This window comes from Nesoenas mayeri (genome assembly GCF_963082525.1).
Source record: "Nesoenas mayeri genome assembly, chromosome: 1".
Lineage (NCBI taxonomy): Eukaryota > Metazoa > Chordata > Aves > Columbiformes > Columbidae > Nesoenas > Nesoenas mayeri.
This window is the reverse complement of record NC_137541.1, coordinates 47,287,352-47,311,950: the sequence shown is the minus strand read 5'-3', so window position 1 is coordinate 47,311,950 and position 24,599 is coordinate 47,287,352. Positions and strand designations below refer to the sequence as shown.

Here is a 24,599-nt window from a genome sequence, read left to right as displayed (position 1 = left end):
ATGAAAAGGGGATAAACATTCAAATGTGTACTCATAATTATTTTTTATTTCTTTATTTACTATCTTATAGTTACATTTTAACATATAAAATTATTTAACTTTAGAATTCATACATTTGATCTGAATCATTCAGCATAAAATTTTACATTTACATTGATATTGCCTTCAGTACAGTTCTTGTAGTAAAATGTTTTTATTGATATTTCCATACAATGTAAAGTTGGATAGATAATAGACTTGTCTTTAGCATTCATATTATCCTTTGCATCTCAGTCATCAGTTTCATTATTAATAGAAATATTTCCCAAACTAATGACATTTGAAAAAATACATCTTGCTTAATGTAGCAGTGAGTTAATAATTTGTCTTTAAATATTCTTATAGCATACAACAGTATTGGCTTCCGGCAAAGCTTACATGAGGTTACCAACTGGCAAACGGGGTAGACACATGTATGCATAAGGTGTTCTGCTCAGGTTGATGGGATTACCATCCAGTCTGATGTCTTCAAGAGCCCTACGTACATAACTAAAATCTTTCATTTTGCAGAAAGTGTCTTCGTGCATCTCTTGAATGTTGTTGTTCTAAAAAAAAAAAAAAAAGCTATCAGAATAGTTGCTTGAAAGCAATGTTTTAGTCTTTGAAGAACAATTTATGGATGTATTTTCAGTGCCTAGAGAGACACTTGTTTGAACCCGATGGACTAGATGGTGGCTGCAAGTCATCAACAGAGAAATGTCCTGAGGAGGGGAAAATTTCCTGACCAGTGCAGCACTTCAAAACCGAGGAACTTAAATTATGCAAGAGAGACAGGCTTTGCAGGCGGGGCCTGGTAGAAGTATAGAGCGTTTTCATTTCCAGGATCATATTGAAGAGACTTATTAACGCAAATTGGAACCAGCACAGGCCAGTCCAAAAATCACAGAACCATAATTATCATCCTGACAGTTTGATACGCCTCAACCTTCAAAGGCACAAATCTGCAATTTGGTCTGTGACAAATTTCTTTCCCCCAGGCCCTCTCACACTAGCTTAACCTGCATCTGTAGATATACAGGGAAAAGTGAATGCTTTAGGTTTTATTCCTTTTATGTAAATTCCTCTTATATACCTTATCTTCACTGATCTTTGTTCTTGAAGTGAAGCATTTTCAAAAATTAATTGCTACAATAAAATATTGTCGGAAATTGAGATTAAAAAGGTCTGGAAATTCTTCCCTTCTTTTGCTAGTCAGAAATTGGTGTGGAAAAAAATCCATCTGACTAGCTTTGGCCTGTAGCACATAGCGCTGAATATTTAATTTACAGGCATGGGCAGATGAAAAAAAATAGTCAGCTAGCAGGCAGAATATTTCTATAGATTTATTGAAAGATAGAAGCCAAATTATGTACAGTACACCAGGACAGTTATTCAAAGCTTTTTTTCTGTAATATGTAATAAACAGAAACGTCTTCTGATAATCAAAACTGGGCACTGGTATGAGAGGAGATAAGGGGAAAGAAGCAGAGATAGAAAAGGTTAAAGGAAGAAGTCAGAAATGAAGGTATAAGTAAAAGCAAAAGCAAAAAAATAATAATACAGAAAGATGATGGATGGGATGTTCCAGCACACTCAGATGGAAAAGTTTGCCTGAAAAAATGTTACTAACTGAGAATGACATTTAATAAGAGAATGAAATGCACTGCTACACATATAACTAATATTTAAAGTAACTTTCTTTAGGTATCTGAACGCATTTGTTTTGGAACATTTGTATGAGCAGTGTGAAGGTTTTCTGCCTTAGAGGTCTCTTGGACTAATGTTCCTCTTGACAGCTCTGAACCTAACTTTAATCTGTACTAACAATAAATCTATCATTTTATGTTTGAAAAATATTGGGTTACAAGTTCTAATAATTAATGCTTAGCTAAGCTAAATTTTACTTCTCTTGAATACTGCATTCACCAGTTAACTGTATGTTTCAATTAGTTTGTTCAGTTAAATAAGTACACTTTTGGATAAACAGGAGAAACAAAGCAAGACAGTAGTTGCCCTTTCCAGTTATGCTTACTATTTGAACATGATATATAGAGCCATTTGGCATTTGTAGCCTACCTGGAGATGAAGAGCCTGGAGGCTTTCAGGGAGCGGCAATGGAATGTGGTCCAAGTTATTGTCAGTGATGTAAAGATGCTGCAGTTCATGCAGATCCTAAAGGATGAAGGACAAAGGAAGGGGAAAATGGCATACATTTTTTTTAAAGTCTCTAGCATGTAAGTTTGAAATCTATCACTGTAATGAGCACCACTGGATGCTAACAAATTTTGTTTCAGCATGATATGGTTGAAAAGGCAGAAATTCAAAGGTAGCATGGACTTTCATTTGCACAGGTTAAGAACTGTTACTGTTAAAGATTAGGTGTTCGGATTAAAATAAAGGAAAAGAAAAACTTTGAAATGCCTAGAGACTTAATAATTACAGATGTAATTTCAATGATGTTCTGAAGTGAAAATACTGCCTTACCCAGTCATTATGCAGAAAGTCTTCCTAATCTGTTTTCTTGCTTTTGTGACAAGCTCACTCAATTTTGCAGAAATGTATTGATGTTGAAGCAAGTTATGACTGTATAAGAAATGACTGAGCTAAGAATAAATTTCTCATTCTATCTGAAAAGCTAAATAATTTTCCCCCTTGGCTTAGTGGAAGAAGCAGCTTCACCCGATAATGATCATGATAGTAAGAGATAAACTTGACTAGGTCAATAAGCCTCAGTAGAATACTCTCTTTTTGTACCCTTTTTACACACATAAATTATCATGGTACCTAACTGCTTCTTTGAGTGTAGTGTCCTAGTTTCATTCCTACTGACAGAACTCTGAGATATCAAGGTGAAAGTTCTTGTCAAATATGGAAGATAAAGACTGAGATTCCTTCATGGCTAAAATGAGGAGAGTGCAGAAGAAAAGTGTGATAAGTCAGAGTCTCAATTTGGGGGACTGATTTTTTGCCCATTATTCCTATTCCAAATACCTACCTTGATTGCTGTTGATTGCTTCAGTAAGATGATGTCTTTCAAGGAATGAATTCAGAGAAGTCTGGTTACAACTACCTTATTAGATGCAATTGCAGAGTGCATATGAGCCAGATCTAACATACAAAGCTAGCTTATGTTCTATAATGACTTCAGATTTCACATGTAATTAGGAGCAGTACATGGTTGCTTCTCCCCACCAAAATTCTTGAGGAAGGATGGTCACTCCAAGGTTTCAGTTTTGCTGCTTTTCAAGGTAGAAAGAAAGGATACCAATTTAATAAATCCTCTAGCAAGCTCCCATGCAGATACATGCCAGAGTAAATTTGAAGCAGTGACATCCATAGCTTTGCCCTTCACTCTTGCCGAATTCTGATGAAACATCAAGCAATTTTCTGGAGTTTTGCTAGTCATGTGGGTATCTGGTTCATAGATGCAAACACAGTGAGCCATTGCTTGTCTTGTGTAGATCTTTGTAAAGAAGGAGAAAAAGAGTTTTTGTGTCTAGCTGATAGTGCCTTTACATGTTGCCCCATTTTTATAGATTACCCAGGAGCCAGCACAGTCATGGTGCCTATAATCTGAACAGTTTTATTGCTGTAGAGTGACACTTCTGACCACAGCCTTTGGAGAAAGGAAGAAAAGATTTTTGCATCAAAACCAGACTTACTTTGAATGCCTCATTACGTATTCCATTGCGACCAAGCCTGTTCTTGCTGACATCGATTAATGTTAAGGTAGATGGTAACTCAGGGAGTTGCCTTATCCTATTGTCACGGAGCACCAGCTCCTCAAGTTGGGGCAATCTCCGGAAGGCATCTTCATGGATCTCTGATATAAAGTTTGCAGTTAAATCAATCCTTTTTAATTTGTCTGCCAGAGAAATAAGATACAACAAGCATGTAAGAAAGTATTTCCTGAAAGTTTAAAAAAAAGAGAAAGGCAAATGGATTATTTAAATTATAGGTGAAGTGTCTTTAATCAGAGCAATTCCTGACCCTCTATGTGACAGGTCTCACTCTCTGTGTATAATGCAATAGTCTGTATTTGAAGAGTTCTCTTAAGGAAGAGGATCAACATTTCCTTCTCATCCTGTTTGGAGTTGCCTGTGTCATTTTTCATACATCTTTCAATGAAAGATTTTGAAGTTTATGGTTTTAAAATTTCTGTGTGTCCTGGGAATCTTTTAAATGGTTATCTTTTGGATAAGTAACATTTAAAGTGAAATAAACATGTTCTCTACAACCTTGTTGCAAGTGTTTCTCTATTGTCAACATTTTCCTATATGTAAGAAATTTCATATATTGACTTTTTCCTAAAATGTACTCAACCACTTTTTCCAATCAAAAAAAGAAAATTAAACTTATGTTCGGCAAAAGACAACACTGTCTAAATATCAGGGCAGTTAATATATGACAGTCCTTATCCCTAAACAGGGTAGTCTTAATACTTCCTGAAAAATCAGGCATCTTTAAGAATCTCAAGTAGGAAATGTGAAAATACAAGCTCTCTAAATCACCAGTTTTGGACAGATTCAGGCCACAAATTGGTTTGGATTGTCAGTTTTCATTTATTGAAGGTTTTTCTACCGTTCAGGATGTTGGTCTTTTCTCCCAAGTAACAAGTGATAGGACAAGCAGAAATGGCCTCAGATTGTGCCAGGGGAGTTTTAGATTGGATATTAGGAAATATTTCTTCACTGTAGGGGTTATCAGGCATTGGAACAGGATGCCCAGGGAAGTGGTTGAGTCACCATCCCTGGAAGTGTTTATAAGATGTGTAGATGATGTTCCTAGGAACATTGGTTTAGTGCCGGAGTTAGGTTAATGGTTGTACTTGATCTTGAGAATCTTTTCCAACCAAGATAATTCTATGATTCTGTGATTCTATAAGTCTGGAGTAAACCAATGAACATATAAAGATAAAATTTAAAAGTAAAATTCCTTTCACACAGACACTTTGCAAATATTTGAAAGTATGTCTACCAGAGAACTTGTCTTGTTTAGGAAAACAGTGCTTTCTAATATTTTACAAATGCTCCATGAGGTTTGGGGTTTTTTCTGCCTTTGTGAAGCTGATGACAAGTAACAGCAAAAAGATACATGAATGGTGTTATTTCTAATAATTCAAAAATTTGACAGAGAATCTGCATTTGCAGTACTGACCTTTGTGTTCATAAGTATGAAACCACTTTTCCATATGCATTTATGTGTGTAATCGTACCGTTATCATACATTACATAAAATGAATCACTATGTCTTACATTAGTATGAGCCAGAAATAATACAAATGAAAGCTAATTGCACCAATACTACTCTACATACTTAAGTTAGCAAAGTCATTTCTGTTGATCTTCCTGATTCTGTTGTAGCGTGAGTAGAAATACATAGTTTTCTTAGGCAGTGGTGGAACAGCATCAAGTTCATGATCATCACAGTAGACTGTGGTCCCTATGCATGTACACAAAATGCAAGTGGGAAGACCTGTCAAAGAATATAAAACAAAACAGTTTGTTAAACAAAAGGTAGAAAAAATATGTTTAAAGTACTACAAGTAAATGCTCACCTAAGCACATAATTATAAGATTTTGTCAGTGATAAAATTCATTCCCATTCTGTTTTGATCACCACATCACACAATTGCAACAATAAAGTGATTAAATTCCTCTTAAGACTATTTTTTTTTCTCTCTATGCTTATTAGAAGGCAATTTAACTTTTCTGATACAGTGTTTCTCAGACTATAACAATAAAATATTAGGTGGTAACAGCCAACCAAAGATCAGTTTCCCCCTAAACTGGCAAATGTGCACTTCCATCAAGATGGAGAAATAAGAACAGATGACTAAAACTTGTTACGATTTCCCAAGTTTGTTTCTGTAAATAGTACTTCCGAATAATTTGTAAGGAAATTAATGTTTTTCTACAGAGCTATGGAGAAGAACCTCAATTTCCTTTGCACATTGCTTAATTACATTTTCTGATTCAGAAATTCAGCATCATGAAAAATTTCTCTCTCAGTTTGAGTTAACTGGAAGAACACATAAAACACTTGGTTACCACTAGAAGTTCATGAAAATGAAAAATCAAGTCAATTCATCTCAGTCATAGAACTACATGAATACAGTAAATTCAGAAGTTTCTTTTGGTGATACCATTCTAATTTGGTGGCAATTATGACACTGAGTTGTTTGAATGTAATTTGCAGTAGGAAAATTTGCTAGTTGCTATGTGCATTGCATTTTATATACATATTTTCTTTGATTATGTGAATTAATCAGCATATCTGTTTCTTAGCTTTTATTCCCATAGAAATACTTTTCTGTTTCATGTTTTTGTCGTCCTTGTAACAGTTGGCTAGTTGTTTGATTTTTTGTTTTGTTTTGTTTTTTGTTTGTTTTGTTTTGTTTTGTTGTTGTTGTTGGTTTTGTTTTCTGGTTACTTTATAAAATAATATCATAATTAATGAATATGAAAATATTTTCCTTGCAGGTTAGTTTTTTTCTCCAGATCAGTGGTAGCTATATGGAAGATTTACCTTCTTAATCTCTCTCAACTACCAACAGGCAGAAATAACTAACTGAAGGGCAGGCTATATATGTGGTGTCTTTTCAGGTAAGGTTAAATAATCAGTGACTCTTTTATTTGAAAATCTCTACTTGGGCATCCAGGACTAACATATCTGGAGAGTTGAGACTGTTCTTATTCTTTCTATAACTTCTTCCACAGGACGTTTTAAATTAGCTACAGGGAGCAAGCCTGACACAGGGAAAAAATAAGTTGTCGCGCTGTGAACCATTCCAGCAAATGTAGGCTCAAATGAATGTAGAATTCAGGATGGCTGCTATTTTTTCAAAGTATTGCAACATAGTACAGGAAGAGAGTTTTCCCCTTCTGTACTATTTTTGATCTCAGAGGAGGGGTATTCGTGACCCATGGCTGGTGTAGACTGAACAAGGACAGAGGTATGGGAAGGATTCAGAAATATATCAACAAGAAAAATGGACTTGGCTTGATATTCCTGAGTCTTGTACTCTTCTATCCAGTACCAAGCCAAGAACAGCAGCAACATCTGACATGGAAATATGTTGCTAAAAAAAATTAAAGATACAAATAAGATCTGATGTGATACATTACAGCCTTGAGCTTCCCATGCGTATCTTTAGTTGATGCACTAGTTGATTTGTATTCAGTGCTCAAAAATGTTGACAGATATGGAATTCATAATATGTAACTTTTACGTGAAATGTTTTGTAAGATCCTGCAGCTTTCAAAAATGAAGGAAATTGTGTGGGTTTTTTTTCTGAACTGTCCTGGGAAACTATTATTTCAAATTTTGTTTGTTTTGACACTGCTGTGTTTTTGGGTTTTTTTGGTTTTTTTTGTTTTGTTTTTTTTTTGCCTGGTCAAGGCTCACTAGCAATATGTATAAAAACAAGACTAGGAATGATTAATTTCACTGAACACACAATTTTGGAAGCATGAGTTCTTTTTTTTTTTTTTCCCATTTATCTTCTATGGCACTCAGTTATAGTAAAAATAGGCTTTTCCTGTTTTTGTATGTTGATCATAGACCCATCACAGCAGTGGATAACTTGAGTAAACTTCAACTACAAGAGTGTAGAGTAGCTGCTAACAAATGTCAGTTATTAGCATCACATGTTTGTGTGGGAGAGGAACAGATTGTATTTCTCCTGTGAGATGTAGAAAATTCTTATTTCACTATAGCTAGTCAGAAGAACAGAAAATCATCTTGACCCAATATTTCTAAATGGTACCACTTTCTTAAGTTTTCTTCAGCTTTTAATTTTCACAGTCAGAAATTCTTCAACAGTTAAATTATATTTTGTATTAACACATTTATAAAAATCCTGTATCAAATCATTATAAAACAAAATGAGTTGGTAATGATATTAAAATCTAAGTCAATTAAAAAAGTAGTGGTAGCATTTGCCAACCATTACCAATTTTTTTAATGTTCTAAGTGTTGAAGTGTTAATGAAACTCTATTTGAAAAAATCTTCATTAGCACACATTTTCGTAGAGAAATAGTGAGGAAACATTTTGACTAGGCACCCCTCTGACTTCAGAACATTCAAGATAGACATGTTATACCTCTCTACAGTAGGACAGGTACAGTCTTTTCAGTAAGAGAGGTAATCATTCATATACAAGCAAAGTGGGCTCACTCAAAAGCAAAGTTACACATGCAAAACTCATTTCTCTTCCCTACTAACCATCTTGAGTTTGGGGTCCAAGAACCCCAGACCCCTGTGCTGAAGACCCATCAATTAATTTTGGAGTTGATGCTTCCTCTTCATGTTCTTCTGTGAGTGGTGCAGAAGAATAACTCTCTTGAATTACAGAAGGTAACGCTGTCCCAATCTCTGTCTAGGAAAAATTAAGAGGGAACAGAAGATGTTACTGTTTGCTTTCACTGGCAGCTGTTTCTCTTCCAGTTATTCATATTCTCCCACTAGAGGTCATATATGTTCTGAGGTTTAGTGCTTGAGCTGCATTTTATTCAGCAGCTATAATGAATTTAGTTGGTGTGTAAACATTTCATGAAACTCCAACACACTTATTCACTTTTTATCTCAGCCTGATAAATGTTTTGTTGTGTGCACACAAATATGCACAGTGCATCTACTTCATTAGCTTTTTCCACATTTGTTTGAAGTTAAATTAGATTTGTGATAAAAATTGATATATTCTGTGTGACAAATGAAAATTTTCTCTGAAACATCAAAAAGATGCAAGCCATTTGACCACAGAATTGTAAATTGTACCAGCATAAATCCAAACCTAAAGTAGCTGTTCAGACTCTGTTTTAAGAACACTAACATGCTTTAAAAATGCTATTATCTAAGAATTCTGAATTCTAAGTTCACATACTGCTTATTAATATGTTGGCAGTGGTTTTTGTCATTGTTTTTTCTGAAATCTTGATATTCCAAGCTTGTTGCAGAGGAGCTTACATTTGTAAACAGGCAGAGTGGTTTACTGTAATCACCGACACTGAGAATCTGCTCCAGTTGTGTGATCTTTGCAGTTTACTTTACCACTGTATCTTGATTTCCCCATGTGTAATAATATTGTTTGACCACACCAGGATCTCCTTTGAAAATTGAATTTTTCTTTGTTTGTTTGTTTGGGTTTTTTTGGTTTTTTGTTTTTTTTTTTTTTTTTAGCTCTCCAACAATGAGTTAGTGTCCTTACAAGGCTTTGTACATCTGAGATACTGTTTTAAATTTAGTTAATAGATCCACCCCTGTGGGTGCTGCACCCCTGTGCTGTAGTTAACGCTACTTAGCCTAGATCTAAAGCATGATCAAAAGTTGGAATTTTGTCACAGTATATTTATCCCAAGTGTGAAGGCATATAAGCCTAAAATTATGCTTTTATAAAGATTTTCCCCCACTGCAACCTTCTAGCACACCACCACCATAAAACTACTGAATCTTGAGTTTTTCCCCTGACCAAACATCTGAGATCAGCTGCCATTTACTGCTGGCTTTGCTGTCCTCATTCAGAATTGGTTGTTGAAATCACTCACACTAGTGCTCATAAATTCTAGTTGTAAAAGATAAGTAAAAGTAGATGGCATGCAGACTGGACAAGTGGTAAGGATTTTTTAAATTAAGCTTCCTATGTAGACCATACAAGTTAAAGAAACTAACACACCTGAGATCTAGGTCCCAAGCACTAGCAAAGCTTTTGCTGTATTCTAATCCCTGTTTGAGTCTCTCTTCTTAACTATGTAATATTCAGCAAATAGAGTTATTTTTGTCTTCTTATGCCTGGATAGGATAGATTTTAAATATATTTATATGAAGTACCTATATGCATTTGTATGTGTGTATAGATGTACCAAAATTTGCAAGAAAATATTTCACTCTCTGGAGTGCAGTGTAGCTGCATGTATCATTACAAGCAGTATTAATCATTTTGATCATAGACTGCCTGAGAAGATGTAAATAATAATCTAAACCCCACTTTTTGCACAGAAGTAATTTTCTTTAAGTCGTATAGTGGCTGTAAATTCAAATATTTTGCACCAATTAGTTTCACTGAAGACAGAGAATATGGAAGCAATGAAAAACCAGGAAGCACTCTGAACCTCACAGACTCAGATTTTGCCAGAGCACACTACAGGTTCTTTGTATCTTCTTTAGTTGTATTCCAATAAGCTGTAGATAAAATTAGTAAGTAGCTTTATGGATAAAAATGACCTGATACCGTTAGTACAACCATAACTTCGCAAAACACATTGTGATCAGGTGAGCAAGATGAACTTCAGGTGAACTATGACTGAGTAACCTATTGGTATAAGTAAGAGCAGGGATGTACCTTGTTGCTTTGTGCAGACAACTACACAATGTTCCCATCTGCAGCACTGACAGTAAAACAGCTTAACCAGGAATGGACTTGGGGACAAATCAAAAGAAGACTTTGGGAACAAAGGAAATGGGACAGATGTTCTCCGAATGGAGGAAGCCTAAAGGGAGAGGGGCATTCCAGACTTTTATTGACCCAAGGTAGTACTGCACTGAAGTGCTTGCACATGTGGTCTACTTCTTCACCAGTTTTACGGAAATCAGATAAGAGTCCCTGTTCTTAACTTTGAAACAAAATGCAGAGATTTTGAGACCTATCAATGCCTTTGTATGCATCTTTTGTGACAGTTCTACTGGAAATAACATTCTGGAGAAAAGCATTTTCAAGATACAGTTTGTAAATAGGCTTCAGACCTAATGTTCCTTTCAGTTGTTATGGGATTTGGGTTTGCCTCTTTTCTCAATATTTGAGGGCATACTGTATGGAATTTACTAGCTTGAGATTTGTGTTTGCTTTATGCTTTCTCAGGTGTTCCTAGTGGATTAATCACTGTGGCTATTTGGTAGCAAAGCAGAGGTATTAGCTTCCATTAAGTCTGTTCTCTTTTTTTATTACAGGACATTATCTAGTTTTCATGATGTACAGTTGAAAGTCTCTCCATAGTTTCGTTCCAAGTATGCTAAATTTAGGTTCCAGAGAAATTGTTCCAAGCAGTTAGCATCAATACCTATTCAGTCTGTTTCACCAGTTGTCCAGTTGTGACTGCCATAAAAAATACCAAATACTACAGTGGATTTTATGGTGCTGCCATTTTTACACTGGTAACAGAGTAGGAGTTTACTGATATGTGTGTATTACATCTCAGACCCAGAGCACGAGCTGTACGTGGGTTGGACTTGAACCAGTAACCTAAAGGTAAAAGTCTGTTTGCAATTATCGGTCATCTGGTCCATGCAGCTTTCTATCTTCTACATATTTAATAAATCACGCAAGATTGTAACAAAACAAAGATGTTACTTGGACTATATGCTGTCCAGAATGATCCTTCAGCTTCCAGATGTTTGTTCATTTTTGGCAACATGCACTTTACTGAAAAATTTGAAGCAGAAATTATTCTATATAACTTAATGATATACTTGTCCATAGGGCTTTTTCAGGTTTAGGGGTGAGCTTGTATTTCCTTTGTTACTCTAAGTAATATTATTTATGAAAAATTACAAAGTAGGAAGAATATTGTAGAGAAATACAATAAAGCATGTTTCTCTTTGCCAATAGTTGCAAGTCTTCAAATTATAGTCAGCCTTCCAAGCTGAATTTAATACATGGCATAAGAAAACACTGAAAGGGAAACACATGACCTACCTTTAGCCATCTAACTATGGGGTTAATAGTTACCTTACTTTGTCAATCAAGAGATTTAGAGAATAGCAGTGAAGAATATTAGCCAAAGAGCATGCTGTAAGCAAAGTAATATCTTCCCTAAGATTGCATGGAGTATTTACTTTTTCCCCATCCTATATTTACCTAATGTGACTACATTTATAAATGAAACTCCTTAATGTGCATAGCCAATTTAGAGTCACTCTTAGACCAGGAAGTTACAAAACTCAGGTGCATGGAAATTTGAAGGTTTCAATGAGCAATAAAATACAGTTGGTAAAAGTCAACTTGTAACATCAGTCATCCATAGGCTAGGTATCCAGTCTATGCTAGCATCCTTTCACAGTCAGCAAAGAACATGATTAAACTTCTAAAAAGCATCTGCAGCCACTGTCCACAGATGTTGCATTTGGGATGGGCTTTTTGGCTGTCTCTCTTTCATCATTGGCTGAAAAGGAGGTGAGACAAATGAAAAGTGGTTTTTTTTAAGATTAGAATGGCTCAGGAGACAGAGCTGTAAAAAAAGAAAAAAAAGAAAAGAAAAAAAGAAAAAAAAAAGGATGAAAGGGTATCTGTGGGCTAGGAGTCAGTAGGGGTGGAACAGAATAGAGATGTAGATAAGAGTAATACAGAAAATAAATAGATTTAAAGAGGTAAATGACAACGCTGGAAGCCATCAGTTGCCACATTTTACTTCTGAGGTAGTGTAATTCCAGTGGCAGATGTTTTGTCTATTGTTTTGTGTCTACATCTTTTAGGATCAAAGTTGATATGTTACATGTAATAAGTTAAAATCCACAGGAGAATTTGAAGAGTGTCCTGTTTCACTGCTTCTTTTACTGCAAAACATATACTTAAAAACACAAACAAAAGTTCAGAACTTAAAAAGAGACATTATAACATTTAAAGGTCAGTTGTACCACACACTAACCCATCAAAAAGAACTAGTTCCCCTCACAGCTGTTTTGAAACTACCAAAGTCTTATAAGAAAATGTCCAATTATGGTAGAGGTTTTTGGTTTGGTTTCCTTTCCAAAAGTGGCTCATACTTGTTTCTTCTTGAAGTTTGCTTTTAAAGTCTTCTTTCTTCTATTGTTCTATCTTAAAAATAAACAGATCTTGAGACGTTGCATGTTAATGCAATAACTACTTAGACTGCAAATTCTGCAGTTCAAATAAATTATGATTTTCCTGTGCAGAGCTACATAAATAATTTGTTTGGAGAAATTAGTGTAATAAAACTCATGGAGACCTTGGGGAAAGGGAAGGTGATATTAAAAAAAAAAAAAAAAATCTAAGTAAACTGATTTTATCTAATCACACTTGTTCTCTCAGATTTTAATCACTTATACATTTACACCCACATACTCCCACATACCTTAATCTGTATGCCTGAGTGATCTGGCCAGAAACACAGAAGACAATGGACAAAAGCTACTGAGTCCTTTAGGGACTCCGGGATTCTTCTTGACCAGCATTGAAGATTAACCTTTGGAGAGGATTTTATCTTCTTTAAGATTCACCAGCTGTTATGGGGCAGTCTTTTTCCCCAGAGTCTGGGATGTTCTAGCATCCATGAATCTTATGCCAGGTTGCTGCCCATTGGCTCCTTTTCCTCACTGAGAATGTGATTACATGATGGCTGGCATGGAAAGGAATGGTATATATTGTATTGTATACATTGTATTCTACAGCCTTTCTTGTCTGCTAGTGCTAGTTTGAAGGGTCTTCACTGACAAGTCATCTGTGCTGTGACATTATCAGGGTGCAGGACCTTTGATTTTGGCATAAACAACACATTTCTCAGTTATGCTGATAGGAACAGTGTTCTGGAAATGGTGCAGTTGAGTACAGTGTTCTTCATTAACAATGCAGGCCACTCTTTTAACCCTTTAAGCCTTCTAATTTTTTAAGTTATTTTGTTGTTTCTGCAGGGTCTTACACACATAAACATGTAATTTTCCACTCATACTTTAGCCAAATCTATGTTAACATTTAAGCTACAGAGCTCTAGAACTGTAACATAGTTCTCTAGAATTGAATGTCTGTGGCTTCTGCCTTGGAAAATATAGGTAGACTCTGAAGTTTTTATAATTAGTCCTAGAAAAACAAGTAATTTTTTAGCACCTTTACCACAGAATATTGTAAAGCTTCTTGTCTTAAAAGTAAGTGTATCTATGTCAAGTCTGATTTTAGCTGAATAAAAACATTTATGCTGCACAGCATTCCTACAGAGATTTTACTTACTAATTCTGTTGCCTGAGAATTAGGAAAGTCCGTATAAATGGAGCTAATTTCTATGAGTACAAATGAAGTCAAAGCCTCATTCCAGCAATGTCTTTGAAATTACAGATTTTATTTCTAACATTCTGCTTTGAGGGCTATGTAATATACAAGTTAGCCTACAGCAGATGCTTCTCTTTGGAACAGTGCTGAAGTTTTGCAAGATATAAAATTTGAAAGAGAAATATGGCAGTTTTAGAAATCAGAACAGGGCTCTTTGCACTATTTTAAAGCACAAAAGGACTGAAAAGTAGTCCCAGCTATTTAATTAAGATTTCCACAGGAGCTCTTGCTGATCCAAACCACAAAGTAGACAGAGAAAGCCAGACAAACAAATTTGTAGGTCACTCAGAAGGCCAGACTATCTATCAGAAACTTTGTCAGCCCTCAGACCTGTGATAAAAGGCTGCTTCAGTTGAACTTCCAGAGCTTGCCATAAAGGAGGGTTCAGAGTCTCAAGCATGTTTCCTCATTCAGTCTGGGCAGACCCATCACTGCTGCAGCTGAACATGCTTTTCACAGTTCACCAGCCTGGCTTTTCTGAAACGCACTGTGATTGTTTTGAATCTGAACTACAACCAAATGGTTGAACTACAACCAGATTTACTCAGTTTAACGTCAAACATTGAATTTAAGTGTCCTATTTAGTAGCTTACTCTTGTGACACTCATGGTGCAGTCAGTGGAGGAGAAATTACTTCCTGAGGGTAGTTTAGCACACATAGATTATGATCAACTTCCTGAGGTGCCTCTCCGTCTTCCTTTGGGTGTAAAGCAGATGATACAGAGGCAATCATGTTTTCTACCAGACATCAAGGCCAAAGTCTGGTGTCAGATGTGCTCTTCCTCTCATTTCTACAGCTTATAATGCAAAAATATTTCACATGATTTGATCCAATCCCATACATGCAGGTAGCCCGCAGTGATAAAGGCATAGTGCTCATGAGGTTGTGTATCTTCAGAACTAGAGAAGTTTCTAATAGTTCAGGTTCAGGTTCGTCTTCACTGTTATGCTGCATAGAAAGGTCCTGTCATTGTAAGATCAGTTAACATTTAGTGACAGGTCCAGGACATTAATATAGTGCGAGGAAGAGTACTGAGGACAGGAGCATGGGTGTGATGCATTGCCTGCCACTGGGAAGGACATTCTGTATCACAACAATGGGCATTGCTACGCAACCCTAAAAATAAGGAACACCAATTAAGAAAAAAAAAAAAAAAAAAAAAAAAGAGAGAACATATTTCCTGCACTTTAATTTTTTGTACTTCCTATTTTTTCTTGAACATGTGATCTGAACTCTACATCCAGGATCAATAGCTGCAGCTATTTTATCCACAGCTACTATTTCCCCTTCTATTAATAAAAGCTAAGTCAGGATTGGGAGTTATAAAGCAGAAACTGGAAGCTGGTTCAAGCTTAAATCTGTAAAGAAAGCCAGAGCCAAAACCACTCTTGAGAAATAGCACTCAAAGTAAATTTTCAATCTCCAGATTTCTGTGATATCACAATAGGGATTGTGCTGATATGAAATATATACAATATCTGCAGTACCATTTATATACTCTCTTTTTATTTAAACAAAACAAAACAAAACATTAAAAACTATAACTATGCTGGCTCAACAATTGAAGGAATCCTTCCAACTACAGGACATTCTATGAAGTCTTGAAGCATCTAGCAAGGTACAAGGTTGCATTGAGGAATATAAGGAAAGAAATTCAATGGACTTTTACTTAGCTAACTCAGGTGTCTGATACATATTATGCAGCTAAGAATTCAGGCATAAATTTGATTAGGGCTTTACAATTGTGCGTGTTCCAAAGAATTCATTGAGCTATCTGTCTCAGACTTAGGACTATTTGTGTATGGAATGAGGCATTCCTGCACCTAAGTAATTCAAAGATCCCATCTTCTAAATTTTCACACTTGTTTTACTCCATTTCAGTTCAGATGAAAACAAAGGTGCTGGTTCTCCATTCATCCAAGAAGCAAGAGACCTGAGATATAAGTTGCTAGCCTGAGGAGTCTGGTTCTCCAAAAATCTCTTTCCCAGGAGACAGACATCCTAGCCACTAAATGATGGCCGGAGGCATGTTTGTATGAGATGTTGAAACAAAGTCAGAATACATCCAAAGATGCAAAATTAGTGGCAGGAGAAGAGAACAAGCCATAGGAAACATGATTATGTAGATTAATATGAAAGGAACTGAAACCTGGGACCTTTTCAAAAGATTATTGGTGTCCCATGCATTAGACAATCACTAAATATGAGTGAAGATAGAAATGAGTTAGAGGAGAGTCAGAGCAGAACCACAACACTCCTCACTCTGAGCTGTGTACCAAACCATGTTCTGGGTCCTAGTTTGTCTCTAAAATAATTTTTATCTTAAGTGATTTTTAAATTTGATAGAAATGCAAATGTTATTTAGCTTCACAGTGTTCAGAAAAAAATACATAGCTATGGGTACAATTTAGGAATTTGGGGTAATTTTCTAAAATATCTGTATCCTTGTTTCATACCCCACATCAGTAGGGATGAGGCACATTACTTCCATCTGGAAGAAGTGTCAAAACTGGAAGTCTAGAGGAAAAAAATAAAGTTTAAGTGACCAGGGAAATTGAGGTAGCAAGTATCTACTGTAAATGGTCTATGTAATGTCATTGTGGAGTTTCACCTGTCACCACTCTCACAGGAATTTCAGGCATTATGATAGTTACTCTTAAGCAATGACCCCAGCTGGACCAATTTAGGTGGCTTCAGACTAGGACAACTACTTTGAGAATCTTACTCAGTATGAGTCAAGAAGAAGGATGTAGTTACTCTGTTCAGCTAAAGTAGTGGTACCTAATGTCACACCCAGGATGAGTTTTAGGTGCTTGAGAATGTCTTGGCCAGCACACTTAGTCTTTATAACATTTCAGGTAACTAAGCAGGTGAGACGAGCTCTTCTTGAATTGTTGTACTAGAACTTAGGGACTAACATGCTACTTCAAATCCTTCCTTTTTTGTCTGTGGTATTTTTGCTATTTGCTTTTGATATACGACAAAACAGTCTAAACATCAGACAGGTATTTCATGACTGCTTTTTATTCCACGGAAGTGTTCACCCTTTGTGAAGACATCTGTACAGAAGCATATGGAATCAGTTATGAACAGTCAAGTGAATGTAAGAGTTGTAGTCAAAAGCTTTCTGAAAAAATAGAAAATATCCTATTTGAGATAAAAGCTTGGACTGGTAAATTTAATTATCAACTTATAGTTATCTGATTTCTACATTGCTTGTATATATTTTTTTAAGTGTGTATGACATGTTCTGAAAAGTCATTGCAAATCCATCTTCATATCTTATTTAATCAGATACCTGCCACAAAGAGACAAACAGGAGTGTAAGCCTCTGTCAACTCTGCAGAATGGCAGGAAGGAGTTATTGCACAAGATCCATCTTCATGTGTGTTACAGCAACAGAAGAGAAGCATTGTGTGAATGTGCAAATATATATAAGTGAATATATGTGTATAATTCAAGTCCTGATTTTTGGGAACACACCTGAATATCCTATTATCAATTCCATCAAAATTCAACAAGCTAATGCAAGATCAAATATTTCTCAGTTCTTGTTTCTGACTGTTTTGTGGATCATACTTTCCAGCTCACTTCTGTGTACACTGACCCATGCCAACCTGTATTCAATTCCCTTTGTTTTGCTGCTTAGTCAGTGCTAGGGTAGCTCCCTTCCTTCTCAGCCTCACTGATAGCCTATTTTGTTCAGGAAAATGTTTTTCTTATGCACCTATATTTTCACTTCTTATTTTTCTAACTCAGCTTTTCATACCTGAAGGAAAATGGGCTGATTATGTTTAACAGGCACTGATGATTTTGTTAGACATTAGTAGGTGATGTACACAGGAATTTCTCTCTCCACAATTGATTCTTCTCAGACACTATCCAAACAAAGTTTTAGTTTCAAAGAGGGAAAATCTCTGAGCCTTCTCTTTTACCAGTGAGAAGCTTACACTAGAATGCCTTTGACAGTCTGGATTGATTGTATCAATTTTAAAGGAGGATATCTGTGTTTGTATATTTTTGCAGAGCAGCTGGGACAATGAAGACCCGGTCTTGACTGGGGCCTCTGGACCCTATCGTGATATAAATATTCATTGAAAAAATATAATGGAACTCTGTAGAAAAGAGGCAATGTGGCAGCTGATTTTTATACTGTTGTAACTGTCAGATTCAGAAGACAGATTCAACAAAAAGCTTGTATACTACCTTACAGTGATATTCCTTTGCAGTCTCTTTCTCCTTTAAAACCTCGGAATGTCTTCCTTAATAACAGGTTTCTCTTTTACATTGCTTTTCATTTGGTTGCATGTCTCACTCACCTGGAAACTTGGAAACCACAGATTTTGTAGTCCAGGTTTGACCTATCTAATACATGTCAATGCACAGCTTTGGTCAAGGACTCAGTACAGTCCTCCCAGGAAGTTCACAGCTACAAGTATTTTCTCCATGAGAAATCTTTTCACTAAAAAAAAATGTGTTCCATGTACACTTCCTGAATATAATTAAAAGAATAGAAGAAATGAAACAGATCAGCTGATGTTAGCAGGCAATGCTAGACAACCTCCGATTCCCATTGTTAAGTAACTTTCCAAACCTTAAAGTTACTCTAAAATCTGTGAGAAAAATGGGCAGATTTCAAGTGGAAAAATATCAAAAGCTGTAGTCTAGATAAAAGATTGTCATAAAAATTTTAACAACCCAATGAATTGTGTACGTGTATACACGCAGACACTTCATTTTTGGCATATATACCTCACAAGGAAAAAGAAGAACAGCAACAAGAGAAAATGTTATTTTGTTTGGCTGTTTTGTTTTTTTCCCACTATTTCGGAAGGCTAAAGACAAGATTCAGAGTTCCCTAAAAGGAAATGGAGGCCTTAAATCAAGCCCTAAAGGGTTACTGTACACAGGGTACATCTAATGAAGGCCTGCTGTTTCTATGAGTCTCAGTGGAATTGCTCATCATTTAAGCTATGCATAATAAAAACTAACCCATGACCTTGCATAAATACTGGGTTTTACACATAGAGCCACTTGTGTATTTTACATCTTTATGATAACAAGATTGTAGGGAGGAAAGTCATAACCACAATCAAGAAACCAAATGTATTCTGTTTAAAAATTTAGTGACTTCAATGACATTCATTGTCTAGAAGATAATTTGCAACACTGAAGTGCATGTCTATTAAAGCTGCTTGATTTCTACAGCATTGACAACTCTGAGCTCTCCCAAGTATGGGGTGGAACATGGTAAGAGGAATGTAAGCAAAAAAAAAATTGGCTAAGCATCTAGGAAACAAAGACTCTCAGAGAGAGATCCGTCCATATGCAAAATAACATTCCTTCCAACTGCTGTGATGGATGACCTTCACTTGATGAGTTTTAAGAAAACTGTCTGAAGAACTCAATAATGGGAGACAATCTTGCTCTGGAAAAGAAGTTTACAAGAGGAAATGAAAAGACTTTTTGGACTCTGCATATTCCATGCTTCCATAAAGAAAGCAACCTGTGATAGCATCTGTTGTATCTGTTCTTGTCGGGTACAATATTGATCATTCAGAATTTCTGTTCAGCTGGAAAAGAACCTTAGTAGCTTTGCCTTTTTTCTATCTTTCACTCATAAGCTCATCTCATGCTTCATTGTCATAGGACCTCACAGAGAGAGCACAGCACAAGAGTCCCACCTATCACTTGGTCCATTACTAATCCATTGCTTGAATGGGAAAATCTCTATCATGAGGCATATATAAAAGAGCATCACTCATTTGTGGCAAGGAAGCTATTTCTGTAGGACTGATAAAGACTTTATGTTTAAGAGCAAAGGAAGACAGGAACTGTGATTTATTAGTCAATGTGAAGTAGAGAGAGCACAAGTATCCCATGGCTAAAAGTGGATGTGACTTTATCAGGGAAGAAAGATCAAGTGTGTGGGTTTGTAAAGAGCTTAGATTCTGTGTGGCACAAGGAAGCTAGCCAAAGGCAAAATAAGTTATTTAGAGCAAAATTCTTCTCAGTCCTTCCTAGATGAGAAAATATATATCCTCCAAACCATAAAGTTCTGACCTTAATGCAAACTTTGAGATTATATTTATCTCTTCAGTTCTCTGGTTTCGGTATATATTTATTCTTAAATTGTCTCTGTCCTTTGATTTTGAAGATGCTACCTAATTTTGATCTCACCTTGATGAAAGCTCCTGTCCCTCCTACTGCAATTGTGAATCAATCAAAGGAAAATATTTTAATGAATTATGTAATGTAATGGGAAAAAAAGTACTAAAGTATTATAGGTAGTAGCAAACCCCCCATAATATTACTTAAATATTATATTTTCACTCAACATCTATTGCATGCAATCCTGGATAATACTGTGTATATATCACCTTCAGGCAAGTTGTGCCCAGCAGAGTTAGATTAAAATTAATGTAGATTTTTAGTAATGTAAACAAATACAGGAATGTAGGAGGAGAAGGAGGTGTTCAAGTCAACAAATGGAGTCCCTTGCTTGTACAGGCAACATATCTTACTATCTCATAGGATAACAGAATTTCAACAGTTTTTCTTCAGTAATCTTTCTTACTTTCCTGTTTTTCAATTCAAGTGCTTTTCCCTTTCCTCTCTACTCCCTTCTGCCTGCTTTCCTAACAGAAGTATAAACCACTAGCATTTATAGCCTGAAATACTTGTATTGAACATATCAATTTTAAAAATAACCTCAGGAAGCAGCGTTTTACAACCTCATTTAATGGGGACTGCTGGATGTCCTATCCCACCTGCCTTCATGCCTTATCCGGACAGATAAATCATGAGGACAATCTCCAACAGAATTTGTGGCAATGCAAGGAAACCTGAGGGAAGCACGGTAGCTTTCATCTGCTCTCAAAGATTACCACAAAGAAAACAAAACAAAACAAAAAAAACCCAGGAAATATTTTGGCCACATTTGTAGATTAGGGAAAATGTGAATGAACTATGGTGTGTTATTAGAACAGAAAACTGTTGATCAACCAAAGGCAATATCAACCACATGAGTAGATTTGTCTGGTAAAAGTTTTTGTGGCCAACAGAAACTCCTCAGTAGCCACTACATTTGTGCACTTTGGAAAGATAAAATAAATGAAGTTCTGTTTACCTCTAATTGATCAGACGGCTCGTTTTCATCATAGACAAATGGGTGAGGCAGTTCTCCAAGCGGTAGGTCATAGAATTCAGAATCATAAATTACAGTATCAGAGATAGGTGCAGCTCCAACAGACTCAAAGATAAAAAATCCCAGAAAAATATTTGCAAAGGTCTGCATTCTGATATCTTTTCTGAAAGAGAAGAAAATAAACAATATGTGGGCACACTAGTATTTGCAAGTAATCTATGAAAATTTAATCTCACAAATACAGTACTTATATGTATGAAACAATTATTCTGAATGGATAACTCTTATTTATTCATGATGATCCAATGATATATCCTGTGATGCTTCTTGAAGAATCCCCGGATCTGAGAATTTCTGCAGACTGCTTTGGCCATACTGACATTTTGATAATTTTATGAAAGATCTGTTCAGTTTCATTGGTATAAAAATAAACTGGCTTTAATGATAAAGTACCTGAAGAGGTGAAAGAAAGATATATATGCATATTTTCCCCTTTTCATCTCACTTCACCTATTTCCACTGCACTATTAGAGAAAAAACTTTTGAGAAACTAGTCACAAGCTAAATTATTATGTTGTGTCTTTCACAATAAATAATCTTTTGAAACATAAAACAATGTAATTTTATCTCTCTGCTCCAACATTTAAAAAAAATAAAATTAAAAAAATTAGAAAACATGAGGGCCTCTTTCTTTGTTGTCTCTGTATAAGAATAATCAAAACACTTTTCACTCAGTAGTTGTTTTGCCAGAATGTAATTTTAATTGGTTGAATGTTGTGGCATATTTGGACCATCACTTCTGCAAAGGCCTGGGGAGCAAAATAAAAAGCATAGCCCTGTGAGTGACAGCACTCTGCTTTCCTTCATTATTCAATCAAAACCATTTTTGAAGTAGTGAGAAATGGTAGTATAGTACAGTTCTCTCTCGATTCTCTGCCTGGAGAACAGAATTCTAAAATCGAAGTGTTCCACAGTTAAAAGCTCCATATTTTAGCAAAATGGTAGAAAACTCATGCTACGCTTGAATATTAGAGTTTATGCATTCCTTATTCCTTGTAAGTCATGGATTCACTCTTACCTTATAAGGTACCTGACACAGGGCTCTATTCAGCATTCTTTGCTTATAGTTTGATTTAGTTGGCTACAGCTCCCACTAATTTCACCAAAAGCACAGACAGTGATAATGAGCAGTGCATAAGTCTGATAAATTCTACTCCTGATGTGATGCCATAATGCACACACTTATATTTTTAATTTATAAACTGTAGCTACTTAAAATAGATTAAGTATAAGAAATGCATGAGATATTTTTTGAATGTGTGTGCTGAGCAACAAGTTGAATTTTAGTTTCATGAAAAGAAGTCTTTATGAAGCTGGTTTAGGCATGAGGATATGAAATTCCTCTGGGGATGGTCAGCAACACAAGGCGTTCATTTTTCCCTCATTTACTTTATTCAAAAAGACTTTTCAGCTGCTGCTGAGAGAAGCTTGAGTCACTTAGGCTTGTATTTGAGAAGACTTAGTTGAATTGCACCTTTCAGTATTAGCTTCCAATATTACTAAAGGTATTCTGCTTCATTACAAAAAAAAATGAAATTATATAAAATAAAAATGCAACCAATCTCTGAAATAAACTCAGGTATACTGGAACTTGGTTTTTGGTGGTTTTTCTTTTTGTTCTTTTTGGTTTGTTCTCTGCATTTATGTTTTCTGCTGCTTCTTTTTGACAGGACTGTTTTTGGTCTTGCTTTTCATTTGCATATCATTTATCCCAAATGATTCAGATATAATGGATGTTCTCTATTAACACAAAATGTGATACTAACATATCAGGTGTAATTTTTCCTTGAATAAATATTTTCTAAGTAAAAAATGACTTATTATTAAATTTTGTTTTTGTTTCACACTGCCTAGAAATAAAAGGTTTCTGAATGGTATAGGGCTTGATAAGTATTTCATTTTGTAATTATACAGACAAACCCAGCAAATATAATGAAAATATCCGTGAAAAAAGTTATTTACCTATGCCTATAGCATCTGCACTAACTTGCAGAGTTTGCATGTCTCTCTACTTCCCTTATGTGTAATATATTGGAACACACTGTAATGATATTGGCATCTGCAGCAGCTGCAAGATCAAATATTTTGGTGAAGATTATGTACTCCTCTCACAGGAAGGAATTAAGACATATCCAAGGAAAAATAGTCTCCTCAATCTGCAGCGTTCGAATCAGTATTATGCATAATAAAATCAAACAAACACTGTAAAAATATTTCCAGCATTAAAAATCCAATTAACTGTTCTAAGAGAGAAGTACCAAAACTTACCTTTAGCTTCCAATCTCTCAGATGGGATGGAGTTACTCAGAATGCAGAGCCAGTGGTATTAGACCCCGACCAATGGCAGTAGCATTCTGGAGCTGTGGGAGGTGGTACAGCCTCTACCCTCAGCTGGAGACCTGAGCCCAGGGAGTTTCTCAGGCTTCAATCACCTTTATATTTGATTTTCCTGAATCGAACTTTAGCAAGGTCAAACAAAGGTTTATTGTAGCAAATGACATTTATTTCATGTCACAGCTTTTTACCCCTTCCCTTCAAATTTCTTACTGCTCTTACCACAATACAGGTATACCAATAACACTCTCAGTTGCATTCTGGAAAAAATCTTTTGGGTCTTCTGATAATCTAGAAATGCATATTTTCCGATGACCAAAATCAAGGCTTCAGTAAATTTGATTACATATGAATATTTTTTCCTATATGTTACACTTCTATTTTGGGACTCATTGTATGTGATAACATACATGAATTTCTGCCGTATTATCTAGTATGTATTTAGAGGAACTTTTTTTCCCCTTTACTTTTCTGTAAGTATTTATGAGGCAATAATAATATTATCTACTTTTTACAGTATTTTTTCCCTCTGAAGGCGAAATACCGTTTCCTTAATTGATATGAACTACTATAATGTTCTGGAAATGATAGGCATATGCTGTAGTATCATACTTTCTATTACACAAGAAATATGTTTTAAAATGTTAGCAGAAGTCAAGCTATCACTTCCTTACTGATGTTACTTTCATTATTATCAGATCCTACTTAATTCTGTGCTTACTTTTATATTGCCAGTATTTTGTACAACATACAACCATTCTTCTGAACATTCTAATCATTGTTCCAACTCTTCAATGAAATATATCTGCTAATACTGTTAATGTCCTATGTTAACCAAAAAAAGCACAACCCATTCTTTACCTATGGGGAAGTATAAGATTCATGTAGAAGATTCGAAGATTCCAATATGCTAAGCAAACCTGATTCTCTTTTCTTTTTTCTTTTTTCTTTTTTTTTTTTTTTTTTATTTAACATCAAAATTTTC

The 24,599-nt window shown here is 35.5% G+C and overlaps 1 protein-coding gene across 1 annotated transcript; it reads right to left on the bottom strand.

The window, feature by feature from the left end:
* Nucleotides 1-369: 369 nt before the first annotated feature.
* On the bottom strand, nucleotides 370-21,370 carry EPYC (epiphycan; the record flags this gene model as incomplete). Its single annotated transcript, XM_080350975.1, has 6 exons — nucleotides 370-584; nucleotides 2,095-2,190; nucleotides 3,681-3,883; nucleotides 5,335-5,493; nucleotides 8,246-8,399; nucleotides 21,203-21,370. 6 exons carry the CDS (start codon nucleotides 21,368-21,370, stop codon nucleotides 414-416), a joined length of 951 nt encoding a protein of 316 aa, XP_080207101.1. The 3' UTR covers nucleotides 370-413.
* Between the last annotated feature and the right edge of the window lie 3,229 nt (nucleotides 21,371-24,599).